Here is a 20,278-nt window from a genome sequence, read left to right as displayed (position 1 = left end):
GTTGACCCTAGGCATAGGTGTAGACTAGTGTGTGTGTTTGAGTCTTAATTTTTAACAAAAACGGTTTAAAATTGTTTCTTTAATTTTTAAAAAGCTTATAGGTTAAGGATATAAAGAAAATATTTTTGTACAGTGGTACTGTTTGTGTTTTAAGCTGTTATTACAAAAGACTCAAAAAGTTTTAAAAAGTTTATAAAGCAAAAGACAGTATGCTAATTTATTATTGAAGAAAGAATGTTTTCTACATTTAGTGTAGCTTAATTGTGTAGTGTTTATAAAGTCTACAATAGTGTCAGTAATGTCCTACGTCCTCACATTCACTCACCACTCACTCACTGACTCACGCAGCGCAACCTCCAGTCCTGTAAGCACCGTTCAGGGTAAATGCCCTATATAACTCTACCATGTTTTATCCTTTATGCCATATTTTTAGTATTTTTAGTGTACTTTTTTCTATGTTGTAATAGATTTAGATAAACAAATACTACTGTCTTACAGCTGCCTACGATAGTCAGTACAGCAACATGCTGTACAGGTGTGTAGCTTAGGAGCAATAGGCTATACCATATAGACTGGATGTGTGGTAGGCTATACCTGCCAGGTTTGTGTAAGTACACTATGTAATGTTTGCACAACAATGAAATTGCCTAATGATGCATTTCTCAGAACATACCCCTGTCAGTAAGTGACACATGACTGTAATAGGAAAGCAAATTTCAGTTCAGGATAAGGAAACTTTCCAATTTGGAGTTGTATGAAAATGGACAAGGTCATCTCAGTAAACAGTGAGTTCCCCTCATGTAGGAAATTATACAGGACCAAGGGTACTAAAGGAGAGGTATCTAAGGTTGGTTGGAAGGTTTCCTTCTAACTCTGAGATGAAATGATTGTCTTACTGCCTCATTTTGTCATCATTAAAAAAGAGGAACATACCAATAATAATGGAAAAGCTGTCACTAAATCGAAAAATGGCACATCATTAGTAATGGATAAATATGTCCGTCTTTTTCAAGCAAACCAAATAAATTGTTCCCTGAAATCCTTAGTTAAAAATTAAAATTAGTATACATTTTACACTCGTTGTATTTTCAAGCTTTAAGCAATTATCAACCAGGCCCAAATTTAGTAATTGCAGGCAAGGGCAAAATTAAGAAACTGTAGGTGGCAATCTGTAGGCTAGATTCTAATGGTGAAGAAAATCCCTTCAGTCCCTGATCATTATTTATCTCGGGATTTAAACAGTAACTCTAATTGTATTCTTTGAACACAAAATTCCTGCCCCACCCCCCACCCCATCCCGTAGTTAATTAGCTGGGTAGGTCTTATAACAAATATCCACTCAGAAGCACTGGGAGGTAGAAATGCTGTTGATAATTAAACACCACAATAGCACAGAGCCTGTTTCAGGAGCCACCGAGTGGTCTTGCCCCTGCCGACTGCTTACCACACAGTCACAGACCCTCCATTGTGCTGGCATGGCTGCTCAGAAGGATAGCTGCTTGGCTGGAGAAGGGACCAATTGCAATGAGAGAAAAGACCAAAGCTTGCAAAGAGATCAGGAGTATGGCCTCCAGGGAACAGTGTCCTGTGGGTGGAAGTGAAAGGGGAATGAATCCAAGAAAAAGAGAAGTGGATGGGCAGGAATGATAAAACAGACATAGCCTTTCTATTTTCTAAATCAAACCAACCAGTCAAACTGAGTTCACCAATTTCATACCAAATAGATAACAATCAAGAAATTGCAATATATAAATAATAGGTTGATTTGCATTCTATTTGGTTTAGAGAAAATCCACCGAGTTCTTTAAGGTTTAGATGAAGATCTTGAATAAGTCATCCCATCTCCCTGGGTCTCAATTTCTTCATCTTTAAAATAAGGAAGTTGAAAATGTCCCCATTCTGCCATCAAATCCAGAGGCTAGTAGTTACACTTCTGTAACACCAGATGTTAGTGACAATGAACCTGATCATTATAGATCTTCTGATACCACTGACTCTGATACACAAGTTACAAAAGTCTGATTTTTTTTTTTTATCAAGAGGGATAAAACACCATGAAAACAAACTTGAATAGACTGAAAATGGACCTTTTTTTTTTTAAAATGGCAATAGGACATCATGTCAGATTACCAGTTATAGGAACAATTCTCTTTTCCTGACCAATCTTGTTTTACCCCATACATCCCCAGGGTTTTAATACTTGTTGTCCAGTTGAAAACAGGTTGTGTAGCTGTGTCATGTATATACCTTTTAGTGTCAAAAGGACATTTAAAATTCAATTAGGATTAGTAAAAATGGCACTTTTCCATTTTATTCCAGTTTTATAAAAAGTAGAGACAGACTGATGTGTATACTTAGGAATTTTTTCCTTTTGTGTTCTGTCGCCAATGAAAGTAGCTAAAGAGCTTTCTGATATACTGGTTCACATCCTACCCCTTTGCACTTGTGGCAACAGATGAGTTTGCAGTTGGCTAACAGAAGTTTCCAAAGGGTTTTGCTACATTTTAATGCATGTATTCGGGTTAGGGGAATGGAGGGAATGCTCAGAAAGGAAATACGTTTTATCCTGGACTCTGGACCATACACCATCTCCAGCCATTTACACACACCTTTCTTTAGCATGCTACAGTTATTAATCTGGACATTGGAGGAATTGGCCACTGTCACTGCTTGTTGTTTGTGCGTTTTTTTTAAAGCATATTGGTGCTAGAAAAGGCAGCTAAAGGAAGTGAATCTGTATTGGGGTACAGGAATGAACCTTCTGCAACATCTTAAGATCCACAAATGAAGGGAGATAAAAATAATGTCATAGGTAAGAAACACAGCAACAATGACTTAACCATGTAAATGTGGAGGCTATCAACAAAGAATGGACTTGAAACATTATGAAAAATTGATGATGATTTATTAAATATGATTTCTCAATTGTAAAAAAAAAAGAAAAGAAAAGAAAATGCCCCCATTCCAGGGTGGCAAAAATAGAAATGGGATTCCCAGAACAATTTTCAAGCTTCCAAAAAGCCTATCACACCATTACTCAAGATAAACTACACAGTCTAATATAATTATCATATTAACTTGCTTCTGCTTAAAATTTATTAACCCAGTTTGTTAGGTTGATTATCTCATTCTGAACAGATGCTGCTTCTATTGATGGTTATATAGGTCGTTAATAATAGGGAGAAACATGATCACTTTATAAGTCAGCTGGTTTGGTAGACAAAAAAAAAAATCTTTCAAAAGAGGGTGTTTTATTAGGCTATTAAAAAAATCCACTGGAAAAAATAAATAAAGGTTTGCTTGCTGTAATGGTTGGAAACCAGTGGCTCAGTCAGTCCTTCTCTGACTTGTGCATGCAATTACTTTTAACAACAGATGCAAATGATAGTCTCAAGGGCACCTGTGGACTTAACCTGGAAAAAAGGGATAGAGTTTTACATAGTTTTCCTTTTTTCAAAATCTTCAATTTTTGAAAACACTTTCCATTCTTCTCCATAATAGACCTATTTAATTTCTAAATAATATGCTTAATCAAAATCTGCACATAAAATTTGATGCTCCAAGAAGACACATTCATTCCTATTATGTTTTTAGAGATGATCATTTCTCCCCCTACTTCACCCACCATCACCACCATATTACGTTAGAGTTTAGATATCCCAGTTTGAGGTACACTGGGATCTAAATAATCTTGCAGGGCTCACCCAGCTATAAAATTCTGTCTTTAAGTTTCTGAAGAGGCAAAATGCATTATCTTGAAGAGGTGGAATTCCTTTACCATTATAACTCAAATTGCATCTAAAGCCTAGAAGGAAAGGGAAAATGCAGAAACAAAATGTGTGGCTCTAGGGAAAGCAGAAAAATTGTCAGAAGGAGCCAAGCATAGCTTAAGAGAAGCTGTCCATCTGAAATGCCACCTGGAATTCACACCAGTAATAGCTGTTGTGGATATAAAAATTAATAGGGGGGATTTCATAGTATTAGAAAAATTTATTTTTATAAATCATGTGTCTATCACCCAAGTGTTGACGCATGCATGCAATTCAAACATCAGGCATACAATAAAAAGCTCACTGGATAACTTAACAAGGACAATTCCCCCATTTTCTCTATAATTTGGAGTGGAAGAAGGAGGGGGCAGTGGGTAGAGAGTGCAGTTACTGGGTCAATTAATCAACCTGAAAACTGTGACACAAACTCTGACGCCTAACCTATGTCTAAAAATACACAAATGTATACGAATTTGTTTTAAACTGTCAATGCCTATATTTAGGACCTTCCCAGCAAGGCTATAATGAGACTGTGTTTGAGGGCTTCAGTCATAGCAGACTCTACCATTAATCTGAAGTTAGTTAAATTAACAGCATTTAGTACTGACTTGTCAATCTCACTGCTCCAGGAAATTGCACCTTGAGGCTACTAATATTGCCAATTTTTCCACTGGAGTGTGCGCCCGCGTGTGTGTATGTGTATTTTTTTTCTCCAGAACCTCTGCTTTCATACCCCATCATTGCTTCCCTACATCCACAGCACTTATATTATCATTTATTCTGGCCTCCTTTAGCCTTCCCCAGGGATTCTGCATAGTGTAGCTGCTCAGTGAAAGAGTTTTTTAGCTTTATATTTATTTGTTTATTTTTCTGTCATGGCTCATGACTGAGGCTTTTAAAAAAAAGTGTGACAGTATTTAGAGTACATGATTGACTGCTACAGCAACATTCATTAACCATGACAAATCTGCAGCGAAACACAGTCCTGAGTGTTCTAAACAGCAACTTTAAAAAGAAAGAAGAAAGAAAGAAAAAGAAAAAAGACTCAACTCATTTTTCATTGACCTCATCTGTAAATAAATGTAGACTGATGGTACACAGAGGCAATAATAAATTAGTATTCATTTCCTGTAATTAATGCAAACATGCCTATGAACACAGAGAATATGAATATATAACCACCTAATTACAATTTCAAAATACACCTAACAAATTTTCACTTGAGTTATCTTCACAATATATTCCCCCTTAATTAGAAGAATGAAAGAGTTATATTTCTTTCCCACCCACCAGAGAGAAATATTGTTTTGATCACAGGGAGTGTCAAACACATTTCAGCAACAGATCTGCAGGACTTTATTCTGGTTTACTTGGTTACTTGGTTATCCCCTACCATATTCCCATGCTGAGGCTATCTTTTGTCACTTAACCAGGAGGGGCTCTGAAGTGACCAAGTGACCATCATGGCAGGCCCTCATATGCATAACAGCCATGAGGAGATCATAGGAGGCAGCCTCACTGCTCATCACAAGAAAGGGAAACATTCCTTGCCATTCATTGACATGAACACAAGGGCAGGATGGCTAAACAATCTGATGTAAACCAAAGAAGACTGTCACATATTGGGTAAAATAGAAATAGCATGCTCTCCAACCTCTCTCAGCAAGAGGAGCTTTATATAACTTATCCTTTTGAGCGTTAGTATCTCTGGAGATCATTCCTACCATTATACCACAATCAAAGATCAATTTCTGATCACATTCGAGCCAGCCAGTCATCAGAACTCATTAGCTCAACTGTGGCACCAGTAGTGGAACTCTTTGTAAGCAATAAATACACTGATTAACAATAATAAAACTATGCCTCTAAGATACACATACAAAAATGTCTATAAGCTGGGAAAAATGTGTTAAAGGCAGAAAATCTGAATCAGGTTCTACCAAAAACAAAACAGAACTTCATCAGAATGCAACTTGCCTCATGGATGACTTTTCCTAGGGTCTTCCTGGCCGTACAGAGTTTTGTCCCTACGTGTTTGTCCTTCCGGAGGTCATGGCAACAAATGTGTACTCTCTGGATGAGAAGTGGTCCTTTTGGGTACTTGATGGTGGAATTCTAATTAGCCGAGTTAAGCAGCTAATTGAAGTGCGTGTTACAGGAGGGCCAGAGAGCAATGGGAATATATTAATGTGATGAATTTACCACTTAATCTGATTGCAAGTGTCACTAATTAGACCTTATTATAGTAAGATACTTGATAACAAACACGGATCCCACTTTTCCGAGGCATTTTTTTTTTTTTTTTTCAAATCATAGTAGACTCTGGGATATAGCCTTCCAATGAAGCAGCATTTCCCCAGAAAGAAAGAAGTAATCCCATTTCTTTCCCTTTAGTTGTCAGCCTGGAAAGCCGAGCAATGCACCTCAACACACTGGTCCAGGAAGCCCAGGAGAGGGTGAGTGAACTGTCTGCCCAGGTGGAGAATGAAGGATTCACTCTGGACAACACAGAGAAAGAGAAACAGCTGAAAGCTTGGGAGTGGAGATATCGGCTCTACAGACGCATGAAAACAGGCTTTGAGCATGCCAGTGAGTATAAGCAGAAAACGTCTACATTTCACTAGACTGAGCTTCAGTTTGAGACAGCCAGGCCTTCTTTTAATGATTTTTTTTTTTTTTTTTTTTTAAGCTCTACAGGGTCATGGATGGCCGTTGTCTGCCTGTGTGGAGCAAGGGCTCTGAGAGGCTGTCAAAGGGTCTTTTGTCTTGCTTGAGTTTCTGGCTCCTGATGGGTGCTCTGACCACAGCCATGAGGCTTCATGCCTCTGGCCTCTCTCCACCATGTCACACTCATCTAGCACTTTCCACCCGCTATGCCCTAATGCCTAATGACCTGGATGGTCTGATGCCCTAGGTGGCTATATTTTGGGATAGGGAGGTGGAAAAATATTTGTTTGCCTGTTTGTCCAGTTTCTGCTTCAAGCTCAAGTTTAAGTTGTTTTCAACTCTCCACTGCATTTTTTATATAGAGCTATAAAGTGAACTTCAGTTAACACAAGCAACCGAAAAGAACAGTCAGTCAACTCAAGAATTATGCTTTTGTCTGCACTTCCATTCTCTTTACCAATTCTTTTTGTTAGTTTAAGAAAAGCCTTCTTTTTGGATAATACTCATTAGCACTGAAAAGTAATGCTGAGAGTGTAGCTCCTGATATAAAAGCAAAATATAAAATTCAAACACTTGTGAAATGTTAAGCTCTCAATCTAGAAGGAGATCTTATCTAAACAACAACAACAAAAAATTAGGCTTGAAATTTTAAATATAAGGGAAATTTCATTAGTTTGAAAATTCTCTGCCTCTGCTGTAGGAACCTTAGTTGTGATGTAGACAAAGACCAAAGACAGTGATGATGTTTTCTTAAGTACTACCGTACACTAAGTACCAAATCTAGGCCTAATCCTTTCTCTTGGAGCAAATAACTTAGCAACATTAATGAAAGTTTGATTTCAGCACCAATACTCTCCAGCAAGGCTGGAGGGTTCATGGGTTTGTTTAAAGAGATTCAGCACTTGTTTTAATAAATGCATTTGCTGTTGTTCCTCATTTAGGACAGAGTAATACTAGAAACAGACATATTTTCAGACTTGATGTCAATTTTTGTAATTTTCTAAATTATAAAACACCTTCTACGTGTTAAGCAATACCAAAAGTCGTCAGGAGTCCTTTAAAACCTGAGGTTAGCGGACATGACATCCACCCATAAATTTTTTTCTCAGAAAATACTGCTCATTTGTAATAGGAGAAAGCCTGAGAGCAAGGTGAATTAGAATTCTATCAATACTGGAAAGAGCCCAGAAGTAGGCATCTGAAGCCAGGGGCTTTCATCCTGGCTGTTTGTCTTCACTGTGTTCTTGAACAAGGAATTTGGCCACTTGGGGCTGCAGTTTCCTCACACCAAAAGTGAGTGTGCTATTACTTGCCCTTCCTACCTAGCAGGGCTGCAAAAAGCCTCCAGTGAAACGATGTACTTTATAAAACTTAAGGGTGTCCACAGACAATGTAGGATCCTGCTATCACTTCCTGCCCTTCTCTTCACTGATCCAGCCCAATCTCCTATCATGTTTGCAGGATGCTTTAGGAAGGCTTAACTGGTATTATTTACCTTTTCAGAAAATGTTCTATTGCTCAAATAAGACCCCAATGGCAACAAATAAAAGCCATTGAGACATCTAATGAAAATGTTCAAAAGCAAAAGCTATTAGGCTCTACAAACAAATGTTTCCATAGTGTGTATTTCAGGGTATCCTTTGAAGAGGGAGGAACGTTGTTTGAAAAGGATTTGCTATGTTTAGATCCTTGTGTTTTTCCTTCTGTCCCAGGAGCCCCTGAGATGCCAACCAATGTCTGTCTCATGGTAACCAGCAGTACATCACTCACTGTCAGCTTCCAAGAACCTCTTAGCGTCAATGCAGCTGTAGTTACCAGGTATAAAGGTACTGGACCCAAGACATTTTTTTCATCACTCCTTTTTAAAAAAGCATCTGCTGTTTGAGAATCAATTGTGCATTTTTTGTGTGTGTTTTTCCTGCTGATAGGAATGTGTTTATCCCATTGACTTTTGGAGTTGAAATATTTCCATAGGCGCTCATGTAAAGGAACAATCAAGTGACTGAGAATGTCACAGAAAGGAAGAACCACAAGACCAGGCTGTCATTTCAAGCCCCTCAATTACTGTTTCATTCTTGTCTGCAGAGGTCCTGCTCTATGCATAGCGTAGGGCTGGGGACAGGTCTGAGTAGGAAACACTGAAGAATCAGACTTGATCCAAGGATCTGAGGGGATGTGATATGGAACATACTAAATAGGGGTAAAAAAAAAAAAAAAAGAACTAAAGCCAGGTAACAGAGTTGAGGTTTTTCAGAAATGCCCATAAAGTACATTAGAGGTCAGGAAAGAACAAATGGAAGATAAAATGGTGGGATCAGTAAGGGTCCCCTGCGGTGGAGGTGGCATTCAGGCCTGTTTATGAAGGATAAATAGGCTTTGGACTGGAAGATACTGGGGGGAAAGTAAACTCCAAATGGAAAGGACAATGAACACAGGTATAAAAACAAGAACATACGAGAACAGGTAGAGCAAACTAAGGGAACAAGTAGAGGGAATAGAAAATAGCATGGCTCCAAATGAGCATAGGGTCATGAGAAGGTGCAGTAAGATGTTAAGATTAAAGAAGGAAACTAGGATCAACAGATAAGGATGGAATGAGGCTTGAAATTAAGGCTAGGGAGTTTAGACTTTATGTGATGAATTCTGCAGAGCCATTGAATCAGGTAGGGACAGGATCAGAGGTAGACTTTTGAAAGATTGGAGTGGTAATACTGTGTATGATTTATTGAGAGAAATATAGATTTAGAATAAGGAATGAATTATGAACCTATTCAAGAGGAAGTCATGACAGCCTGACCTGGCTACGATGGCAGCACTGGGAAAAGAAAGGGAAAGCCCAGAGGAAAAAAGTACTGCAGAAGTATTGTGATGGTAACATCTAATGCTTACATAGCACCTACTATGCACCAGGCACCATTTAAAGCCGTTTAAAGTTTTAACTCTATTTAATCCTCACAATGATCTCATGAGACAAGTATTGTTATGATTCCAACTTTGCAGATGGAAAAACAGAGGCAATGAGAAGTTAAGGAATTTGCCTAAATGCTTACAACAGAGCCAGAATCATCACGTTATGCTGACTCTTGAATACAAGGAACAAAAGAGGAAAGCTATTTTCCGGATTCACAAGGACATATGGAATTACACTGAACAGCCCTAAAAGCTGATAAAACTCTCCACACATATTCCAGGGTTCCAGGCTACAGTGTGGACTTTCTTTGCATTCAGGTCACTATGGCTCTCTCTGCCCACAAACATGTCCAAGTAGTGCACATGCCTTCCTTTCTCCTTCTCAGGACTGTCCCTCGGGGGAACTTCATATGTCTCTGCAAACTTTACTCTGCCCACACCCTGTAGCTTTCTTGGGTACTTAGAATTTTCCAGATAACGCCACTGTGTTTGTAATACCTTAGATAAGGCAGCATTGAATTGATTATCCCTGGATTTTCTGTATCAGTCTAAGAGAAACCAGCCTTAGGGTAGTAAGGACAGCAGACAAATGAAACCACCCAGGATGGCCCCCCACAGCCATCCTTTGAAACAGCTCTGATACCTTCTCTTGGTTGTCTGTTCTGCCACGACTGAAATTCAGAGCAAGTGTTTGTAGACAATGTTAGATATGGGTATTTTCTTTTCTTTCTACCTCTCTCCAGCTCAGGATATCGATGAAGAATTTCATCAGTGCTGCCCACCTTGACATTTCCTTCTTACTTTGATGAGTGAGCTATCAGGAACCAGTGTGTCCACACTGTCAGCAATTTAATACTTACCCATAATGCTGGCAAATTCTATCCGCATTCACATATTAACACTTCTCATCTCAGGAGACTTGCATTTGGGTGAGGTTGAAATGAAAGGTCACAAGTGGGTTCTGTTAGAGACTGGAGGGGATTAATTAAGCATTATAAACTGAATTGTCTGTTGCATTATGGAGTAAGTTTCCTTGTGTTAATTTATAAGGTCATAAATTGAGTCCTTAACCTGACCACTCTCAAGAGTTATTTAAAACAGCTGGTAGCCTACTGTATCCACAGGGACAGCAGTGCAGTTTTTAATTCAGGGGTTGAAATAATTATTTAATTATGAAAATATTAGCAAAATTACCCTGAGACAGGATAATCATTTTATTTGCAAAAAAGAAAGAAAAGAAAAAGAAGAAACAATTGAGAAATCTGCAGAATGAAATGACAATTATCTAATTGGTTAGAGGGAAAGTTTACCCCTGCGGTATTCAGGGTTTGGCAAAAACATCTCAGACTATTCTCCAGAATTTCTGGGTTCAGCAAAACCTCAAGCCTGTTTTGACAACTCAATGTTTTCCTCCTTCATGCTTAACATAGGGTGTATTTGAAAGGAAATCTAAATCCTTCTGTTTCTCATTTGTTTACACTCAATGCATCAACATATTGTTTTATAAGAGTTTGCTGATGTGTAGACATCTTTTTAAGAGCATCTCTTTTTAAGCTTTCTTCACACCATGGGGACATGCACCAGGCCAACTGCCATCACAGCTTGGAGATTAAAGGCATCAATTTCCACATCAAACCTAGGGAACAGTTTTCAGTGAGACCCACGTGATTTTTTCTGAATTTCCCCCTGAATGCAGTAAAACAGGGCTAGGAGAGCTACTGTCTGTTTCCAGGTGTTTTCTCCTTGGAGTCAAAGGAGGTTTGCATCTTTTGGTCTCATCTCACCCATTTTTATGGCTGACAGAGGAAAACCTATAGTTGTTTCAGATGCTTTGATGCTTTGGACAATTGCCAGAACTTTGTTCCACATTTTCTCCTCACTGCCTTGGGTCACCTGCCTGAACCTCTCATTTGCAGATTATGTCATTTCTCTACAGGCCTGTGGCAGAAAACATTTGCAAAAGTGATTTTACTGCTCCTTGCAGGGTCGGGGGATGGTTAGGAAGGCATCCTGAAAGAGGTGCAGTGCAATACCTCTTTTCCATCCACAAGATGTAACATTTTCTAGTTATTTTTTTTTTTTTCTTAATTGGGCCTGGAAGTGGCCACACCTTGGGGTTTGCTAATTACAACATGCTGCAGTAGTTGCTGCATTGCCTGTGTGCATTACCCGGGTTCTGGGTAGTACCCTTGCCCGTGTCTTTTCCTACCTCCTTCCCTAACAGATTAGAAACCACCACCCTAGTTCCTTCCTACAAAGACTTGTAATAGCAAATTGTTTAACTGCTCATCATTTGATGACATTTTTTTAAAGTAAAAAGCATCTCTCCTTGCAGAAACTGCCAGGGCCCTTCAGGAGCTCATAGTGTATCTGCTTCTGCAGAGACCAGGCCCATATCACTGCCAACTACCACCTTCAGTTTCTTTCTCAGGAGAAGCAGCCAAAAAATTCCAGGGAGGTGTATGAGGGCATTTCAGCTTCTAGGAAGGAGAGTCTACCATTGGGACATTAAAACCCTCAGGGTCGATCATTTATAATAATAATAATGTGAACTTGATCATAACCTGATGACTTGGACCATCTTTTCTACAAGACTGGAGAAAACCCAGACCTTACAGAGCATGGGTGCCCATTGCTGTGTTATGTATTCTTTTTACGCTTTCTGTTTTTTCCTCCTACACCTTGTAGTTGAGTGGATAGTTACCTATCAAGAAAAATGCATTCCATTAAAGAATATAATTATTTCAATGTTTAATTCATTGAAGGACTAATCTGATCATAGGTACGAGGTAGCTACCTTCATTACTAGACTGAAGTGATACAATTCCACAAAGCAAAAGTATTTATAACTTTCTTTAGCCTCTTTGGGGAAGGAGAGGTGGGGAGGAGGCCAAAGGTTTGCAGATGAGAGCAATGAGGAGGAGCAGGAAATGTTGTCTAGAGGACATGAAACTTAGTGGATTAACATTTTTTGTGTTGGGGTGAAAACACGAAAGTGGGGTTAGTGACTAAATGTATGATGGAGAAAAATAACAAGTCTGGTGGGGATGAGAGGATGAAAAATGAAAGGCAACACTGCTCAAGAGTCACTTCTTCTAAGCTGCTAAGGCTTCTACATCCTTACTCATCCTACTTTCATTCACTAGTTGCTGAGTTGTCAGGATCCGGCCAATTTATTCTCCAACCATCTTGTAAACCACCTCAAAACCTTTCTCCAATAATGTATATTGTCAAGAACAGCTTTTCTGCATTTTCATCATTTAACAAAATGTTAACCCTCAAACAACATTGTATAGGAATATATATACATATAAAAGGTCAGGCCAGGCGCAGTGGCTCACACCTGTAATACCAGCACTTTGGAAGCCCGAGGTGGGTGGATCACGAAGTCAGGAGATGGACACCATCCTGGCTAACATGGTGAAACCCCGTCTCTACTAAAAAATACAAAAAATTAGCCGGGCGTGGTGGTGGGCGCCTGTAATCCCAGCTACTTGGGAGGCTGAGATAGGAGAATGGCGTGAACCTGGGAGGTGGAACTTGCAGTGAGCCGAGATCGTGCCACTGCACTCCAGCCTGGGCAACAGAGCGAGACTCCATCTCAAGAGGAGAAAAAAAAAGGTCAAAGTCCTTCACCCTTCTTCCAATCATATTCATACCTCAAAGTCTGTAGTGAGTTTGATGTATGTCCTTACAAATTCTTTTTCGATACATATATGCACATGGATATGTACAAAGATTTATAGTTTTGTTTGTGTGCTCTAATACAAATGTTATATTGTTTTTCTAATCCTACAACTGGAGTTTTTTCCACTCAGTGATATTTTTACAGTTCAACAGTATAAATTACACATCTATGTAAATGTGTTTGACTTTTCTTACAGTTGTATAATATTCCTATTCCACAGATAGGTATGATCATTCTCCTATTGATGGATATTGTTTATTTTAATTTTTTCTGTTATATAATGTTACAATCCTTATATGTGTCTCTCTTTTATCTGGAGAATATTTTTCTAGTATTGTTAACTAGAAGCTGAAGGGACTGTTTGTGGATTCACACACTGTCCCATTGATCTGTCTATACCAGTGTTACTATCATATATACCATAATTTTACAGTATATTTTAACATCTGGTAAGGCAAGTTCCTCACCATTACAATCTTTTGCAAAATGTCTTTATTATTCACACACATTGTCTCTTACAAATGAATTTTGGAATTGGCCTGTCAAGTTCACTTTTAAAAAATCTTATTTGTTGGATTTACATCATATTCCTAAATTAATTTGGGGAGAGTCTCATCCATGAGCTGTCTTCCTAATCAGGTTGAATTGTATATATTCAGAACAGTCTAATTATTTTCTTTATATAGATATTCTGTATTTCCTATTGAGTTTCATGCTAGCTATATTTTACAGTTTTTGTGGCTGTTATGAATGAACTCTCTTTTCAGGACATTTGGTTGTGGGACAATAGAAGAGTATTGCTAATTAAAAAAACATTAATTGGCTGCTTCACTAAAATCTCTTACTAATAGCTTTTTATCAGTAGATTGTCTTGCATCTCATGAGTTTTTTGTTTGTTTGTTTGCATATTGTCTTTAAGAAGGATGCATTTGTCTCTAATTTTTTTTTCTTTTTCTGATCTCAGTTCTCTGACAAGAATCAATGTGAATTCAGTTCCCACTATATTGTGAATAGTAGCTGTGAGAGTTGGTATCTGTCTCTCTTATCTGCTTTTAGCAAAATTCATATGATATTTTACCATTAAGTATGACTTCTACTGTAGGTTTCTGGTGGATACCCTTTATCAAATTAAAGAGGTCTTATTTTCTTACCAGCTTAGTAAAAGTGTTTTTGTTTTATTTTGTTTAAGAAAGATATGTTAAATTATATCGTGATTTTTACTATATTTTTCCTAGAAATCATCATTTTCATCTGGATTACAATTACTGATACAGTGTTGTTGAACATAATGTTTAAATCACTGTGATTATAGTACCTTTAATATTTCAAAAGCTTGTGCTTTTGTGCCTTTTCTTTTAGAATTATTGAACATTTGACTATTTTGTTGGTTTGTTTGAAGAGCTTTTTGGTTCATAAAACCTATTTTTTGCTTATTTTCTATTGTATTAATTTTGGGTTTTAATGTTACCAATTCCTGCTATTTTCTATGGGCTTACTTTATTGTTTCCTTCCTAGTTTTGCTTTTCTTTTATTTGAAACTTAATTTGCTTGTTCCTTTATTTTTCCTGTTTTCTAATCCATGGGTTTAAGGCTATAAATGCTCCCCGAGTGCTGTTTTGTCCATATCCAAAAAGTTTAAAATGTGGTATTGTAAGTATCATTTATTTGTAAACAATTTGTAATTTGTTTCACTTCCATGTTAATACAAGAGTTTTTCAAGGAATCACTTTAAATTTCCAAGTGGCCAGATTTTATTTGGTGTATTTTTATTGTTAATGTCTAATTTTATTATGCACATATTTTAAAAATCCAAAAATATGGACTATAGTCCTTTTGGGAATTTAACATTCTTACTTGTGGCTAACTACTGAATCAGTTGTATATGTGCCATATGTGATATTTGAAAAGAGTGTGTAAACTCTTTAGGTTATAAAGTATGAATGTGTGTGTGTATTGTTTAAGTACCCTGATTTTTCCTTAAAGTATTTGTCCCTTTGGTCTTTGATCTCTGAAAAAGCTGCTTGATTTGTCTTGCTTCATGCAGTTTGACTTGATTTCTATTTCAGTTGTAGTTCACATTGCTTCGTCTATGTTTCCATTGCGTGCTGTATTTTCTCTCCCTGTTGTTCTCCTTTCTAGGACATTTGCAATGCATTTGTCTCTTGTAAAGGGTATATAGTTAATCTATATGCTCTAAGAGTCTGTCTTTTTTCATATACACATTTAATTGTTTTGTCCCAGGTGATATAGGAGATTTTTTTTAATTTGTACTGAAAAGCTTATTATGAAAAATAGGCAGTGGTTTATTTCATTGTTTCTACTCTCTTCTCAGAGTCAGCCACTTTTAACTTTTTTTAGTTTTATCAGTTCCCTCTAATTAATAAGCTTCTGTGGCTTTTTTTTTTTTTTTTTTTTTTTTTTTTTTTTTTTGACGGAGTCTCATTCTGCCACGCAGGCTGAAGTGCAGTGGCATGATTCTGGCTCACTGCATCACTGCCCCCTCTACCTCCTGGGTTCAAGTGATTCTCATGCCTCAGACTCCGGAGTAGCTGAGACTATAGGTACATGCTACCACCACCCGGCTAATGAGACAAGGTTTCACCATGTTGGCCAGGCTGGTCTCAAACTTCTGACCTCTAGTGATCCACTCACCTTGGCCTCCCAAAGTGCTGGGATTACAGGAATGAGTCACTGCACCCAGTCAGCTATTTCTTGATTTGTCAATACCTATGCAATTATAGCTACCAAAGAAAAGTCCTTAATTCTCATAATACTGCACTCCTCTGCACTCCCTTATTCTCTCAACATAGCTATATTTCTATTTTAATTGTCAACTATGTTTATACATTACGAATGTGTACATTTTTGATGTTGCAAAGTCAAGCAGTGTACTATGATTATATTTCCTTTCCCATGTATTTTCTTCATATCTCTAATTACCTTTTTTCTCTTCTACATTATTTACAATCAACATATTCTCATTTCCTTTCAAATGTTCCTTTCAGAGTATTACGTATTTCCCCAAGAGTAGTACCTATTTTCCCTCTCAGGGTATTCTCTACTCCTGTTCCACTACACAGTAATAACTCATTAGGGTTGCCATTAGGGAAATGCAAATTAAAACTGCAATGAACTATCAATACATGCCTATCACAGTAACAAAGAGTTTAAACATAGTGACAGTAGCAAATGCTGGCAAGTGTTTGGAGAAACTAGATTGCTCATACATTGTGGGAGTGTAAAATGGTACAGCTCCTCTGGAAAACTGTTTGGCAATTTCTTAAACAATGGCGGTTTCTTAAACAAACAAAAGAGAAAAAAAGAAAAAACAACTAAACATGCAACTACCATACATCCTACCACTTGGCATTTATCCCAGAAAAATGAAAGTTTACATTTATAGAGAAACCTGTACACAAATGTTTATAGCAACTTTATGCCTAATAGCCAAATTGGAAATAATCCAGATGTCCTTAAATTGGTGAATGGTTAAACTGTGGTATATCCATACTATGGAATGCAACCCAGCAGTTAAAAAACCAAACTATTTATACATACAACAATCTGGATGAATCTTCTGAGAATTCTACTAAGTAAAAAAGGCAATCCCAGAAGTCTACATGTTACACAATTCCATTCATGGAACACTTTTAAAATGATAATAGAAATAGGGAACAGATTAGTGGTTGCCAAGAGGAGATGAGGGAGAGGGAAGAGGGTGTGTATAGCTCCCTTTCTTGTTTTCTAGCTAATGGATGCATTTTAAAATACCTTGTTTACCTTTTAAAGGATTTAGAGAGAAAAGGGATAGGTAGGCAAGTATGCTGGTTTGGCCTCTTGATTCAAGTTCCAAGTCACTTCTCCTTCTTATTCAGGCTGTATGCTCAGTAAACATGACCTCAGACTAACATTAGCTTAAGTCAACACTTGTGGAAGTATATCTGGTATTTCAAAAAATTGTGTAAGTTAGCTAGAGACAAATATAAAACTGAGGTTTTATGACAGTTGGAGAAGGATTATTCTTGACACTGATTTCTTCTTCTTCCTATAAGATTTGGAAAATTATAGACTCACGGAGTATTAAGAAGTTTTTGGAATATGTGAGTTTTTTCCCGAGATATGAGTTCCTTGAAGGCGGAAACCATGTCTTTTTCATTTCTTTTCCACACCTGCTACGTTACACAAGCATTGGCCTTCTTTTTGCTCTTGAATAAGTTCCCCCCCAACAGGACCTTTGCACACGATGGTCCCTGTGCTGAGTACACTGCCTCTCCTACTCACTTGCCCACTGATTGTTCAGGTGTCTTTTAAAAGACATTTCTTCAGAGAAGTGTTTTCTTTTTTTTTTTTAATTTTTTTAAAAAAAATTTACTTTAAGTTCTGGAGTACATGTGCAGAATATGCAGGTTTGTTACATAGGTATATGTGTGCCATGGTGGTTTGCTGCACCTACCAGCCCATCATCTAGGTTTTAAGCCCTACATGCATTATGTATTTGTCCTATTGCTCTCCCTCCCCTTACCCCCCACCCCCGACAGACCCCAGTGTGTGATGTTCCCCTCCCTGTGTCCATGTGTTCTAATTGTTCAACTCCCACTTATGAATGAGAACAAGTGGTGTTTGGTTTTCTGTTCCTGTGGTAGTTTGCTGAGAATGATGGTTTCCAGCTTAATCTATGTCCCTGCAAAGGACATGATCTCATTCTTTATTATGGCTGCATAGTATTCCATGGTGTATATGTACCACATTTTCTTTATCCAGTTTATCATTGATGGGCATTTGGGTTGGTTCCAAGTCTTTGCTATTGTAAATAGTACTACAGTAAACATACGTATGCATGTATCTTTATAGTAGAATGATTTATAATCTTTTGGGTATATACCCAGTAATGGGATTGCTGGATCAAATAGTATTTCTGGTTCTAGATCCTTGAGGAATTGCCACACTGTCTTCCACAATGGTTGAACTAATGTACAGTCCCAGCAACAGTGTAAAAGTGTTCCTATTTCTCCACGTCCTCACCAGTATCTGTTGTTTCCTGACTTTTTAATAATTGCCATTCTAACCGGGATGAGATGGTATCTCATTGTGGTTTTGATTTGCATTTCTCTAATGCCCAGCGATGTTGGGATTTTTTTTCATATGTTCGTTGGCCACATAAATGTCTTCAGAGAATCATTTTCTAAGTATTTACTATAGACCAGGCCTATCATAAGTGCTATTATGCCCTCCACCTTTTCTTCAAAGTAATATTTACAGCTGCAAGCATCTGTTTATTTATATAGTATATTTTTAAGTTTAAACAGATTTCTTTATTATAGAACTTCTTAGAGTCTTTCACATCTAATATATATAATGAAATACTTCCCGAATTTAATTTGACCATCACTGGATGTTTCATGGGGAAAATGTTTCATGGAACCTTCAGAATATTTAGACCAGGAATTCTCAAACCAAGCTGAACATTAGAATCACTGGGGATCCATGCCAGAGCCCCTTCTAAGACCAATCAAATCTGAGTCTTTGCAGGGTGAAGGCCCAAGAATACATATTTTTTAAGAGCTACTAAGTGATGCTAATGTTGATCTAGGCTGAGAACGTATAGTCAAGTTTTTAATATCTATCCCTCCCACCAGACTGTAAGTCTCATGTAAGCAAGAATGTTTTGTTCATCCCTATATTCCTAGCATAGGATATACCCATATATGCAATGGGTACTCAGTTAATTAATGTATTTATTCATTAACAATTTAGTGACAGCTATTATGTGTCAGACTATATTCTAGGCAGTGGAGATGTAACCATAAACAAGCAGACAAAAATCCCCATCTCCATGGAGCTTATGGAGTAATAATAATATATACTAAGTGGTTCCTACATGCCAAGCCATGTTCTTATGACTTTATGTACATGAATTGACTTAATTCTTACAGCGTATCTTTAGGAGGCATTATTGCCTCAATTCATGGTTGAGAAAACTGAGATACAAGGAGGTTAAGAAATTTGTGCAAGGTCCCATAATAAGTAGGGGCTGAGCAGGGAGTTGAACCCATGCAATGTTGCGCAAGGGCCTATACAGTAACCACCAGCAAATCCTGGGTGATAAAATGTCTCTGAATTAACAAACAAACGCATGAATTGGTCTCTGACTCACCTAAAGCCTAAGGAAGTGTCCTGTTCATGATGGCAAGCCAGTCATTTAGCCCCATCTCCCATATTCTGCTCTACCCCAACAGGTCCCTTAGAGGGCGTCTCCAGCCTTGGAGTGAATAGCTCTACACACAAGGGATGCACCTCCCAGTAGGGCAGCTTTTCCATTGTTGAATGGGAGTTTCTAACCTTTCTGTCTTGTGTCCTTTATTTTAAAATCAGGTGGGCTGAGTCACAGATAAAATAAACACACCGTGGGCACAGCAAACACACTACAGAAACTCCTAATCTTCTCCAAATACTTCACACGGTATGGAAAAATTTCAGAACCAACCAAAAATAAACAACCGTTGAGATGATTTACAGTCTGGCCAATAATCAGGCTCAGGGTCTATCTGGCTTTCTCAATATCAGGACCATCTGCCAATCCTTTTGCTCCAGATTGTGGAATCAGGATTAGCATCAGAAGTTAGAGGAACCATATTTCAGAAAACTTTCTCTAATATTTACTGTTTATCTATTATATGCCTCGCATTGTGCCAGCTCCTGTCATATGCAAAAGCTCTCTGATAACTTTCCACTGATTTTAGCTCTGACCTCCAAGAGCACCCAGGAAGTCTGAACAGCAGCTCTTCTAATATTTGAAATTGCTATCACCTTCCTCTTTCTCCTGCCTTAGGTCATTTTGTTCCAGGCTATAAAATATCCCCTGTTACTTTCATTGGCCTTCATATGGTATGGTGACTCTTTCTCCTAAGTGTAAGGCCCACAGTTAAACAAAACCTTCAGTCCTGTGGCCTGAGTGGCTCTGATACCAACAGAACTGAGTCTTTGGCCATTTGGATACAATACCTCTGAGGAATCCACCTAAAACTCTTCCTACCTAAAGTCACTGCAGGAAAGAGTCCTGTGGAAATTTCACCATTAACTCAGTCTTTAGACATGTTCTTTCCTTCCTCCAAACCTTTTCTCTGCCCAATAAACCCTTAGACATTCTTCAAAACTTTATGCAGGCAATGCCTCACTGGCCCCCACCTCTCACCCATACAGGACCAGCCACTTACATTCTCTGTAACACTTCAGTGGCCTGCGA

General features: G+C 38.0%; 1 protein-coding gene across 2 annotated transcripts in view; it reads left to right on the top strand.

Annotated features, from left to right (window-relative positions):
• Window positions 1–20,278, top strand: part of ANKFN1 (ankyrin repeat and fibronectin type III domain containing 1) — a 352,347-nt gene that overhangs the window by 212,475 nt on the left and 119,594 nt on the right. For both annotated transcript variants that reach the window (XM_030923600.1, XM_010380653.2), the window contains 2 exons: window positions 6,165–6,359; window positions 8,150–8,263. In XM_030923600.1, coding sequence (XP_030779460.1) covers window positions 6,165–6,359; window positions 8,150–8,263 — 309 coding nt within the window. The remainder of the gene's footprint in view (window positions 1–6,164; window positions 6,360–8,149; window positions 8,264–20,278) is intronic.

This window comes from Rhinopithecus roxellana, chromosome 19, assembly GCF_007565055.1.
Source record: "Rhinopithecus roxellana isolate Shanxi Qingling chromosome 19, ASM756505v1, whole genome shotgun sequence".
Taxonomy (NCBI): Eukaryota; Metazoa; Chordata; class Mammalia; order Primates; family Cercopithecidae; genus Rhinopithecus; species Rhinopithecus roxellana.
Note: the sequence above shows the minus strand (reverse complement) of the source record. Positions and strands in the feature narration are given on the sequence as shown.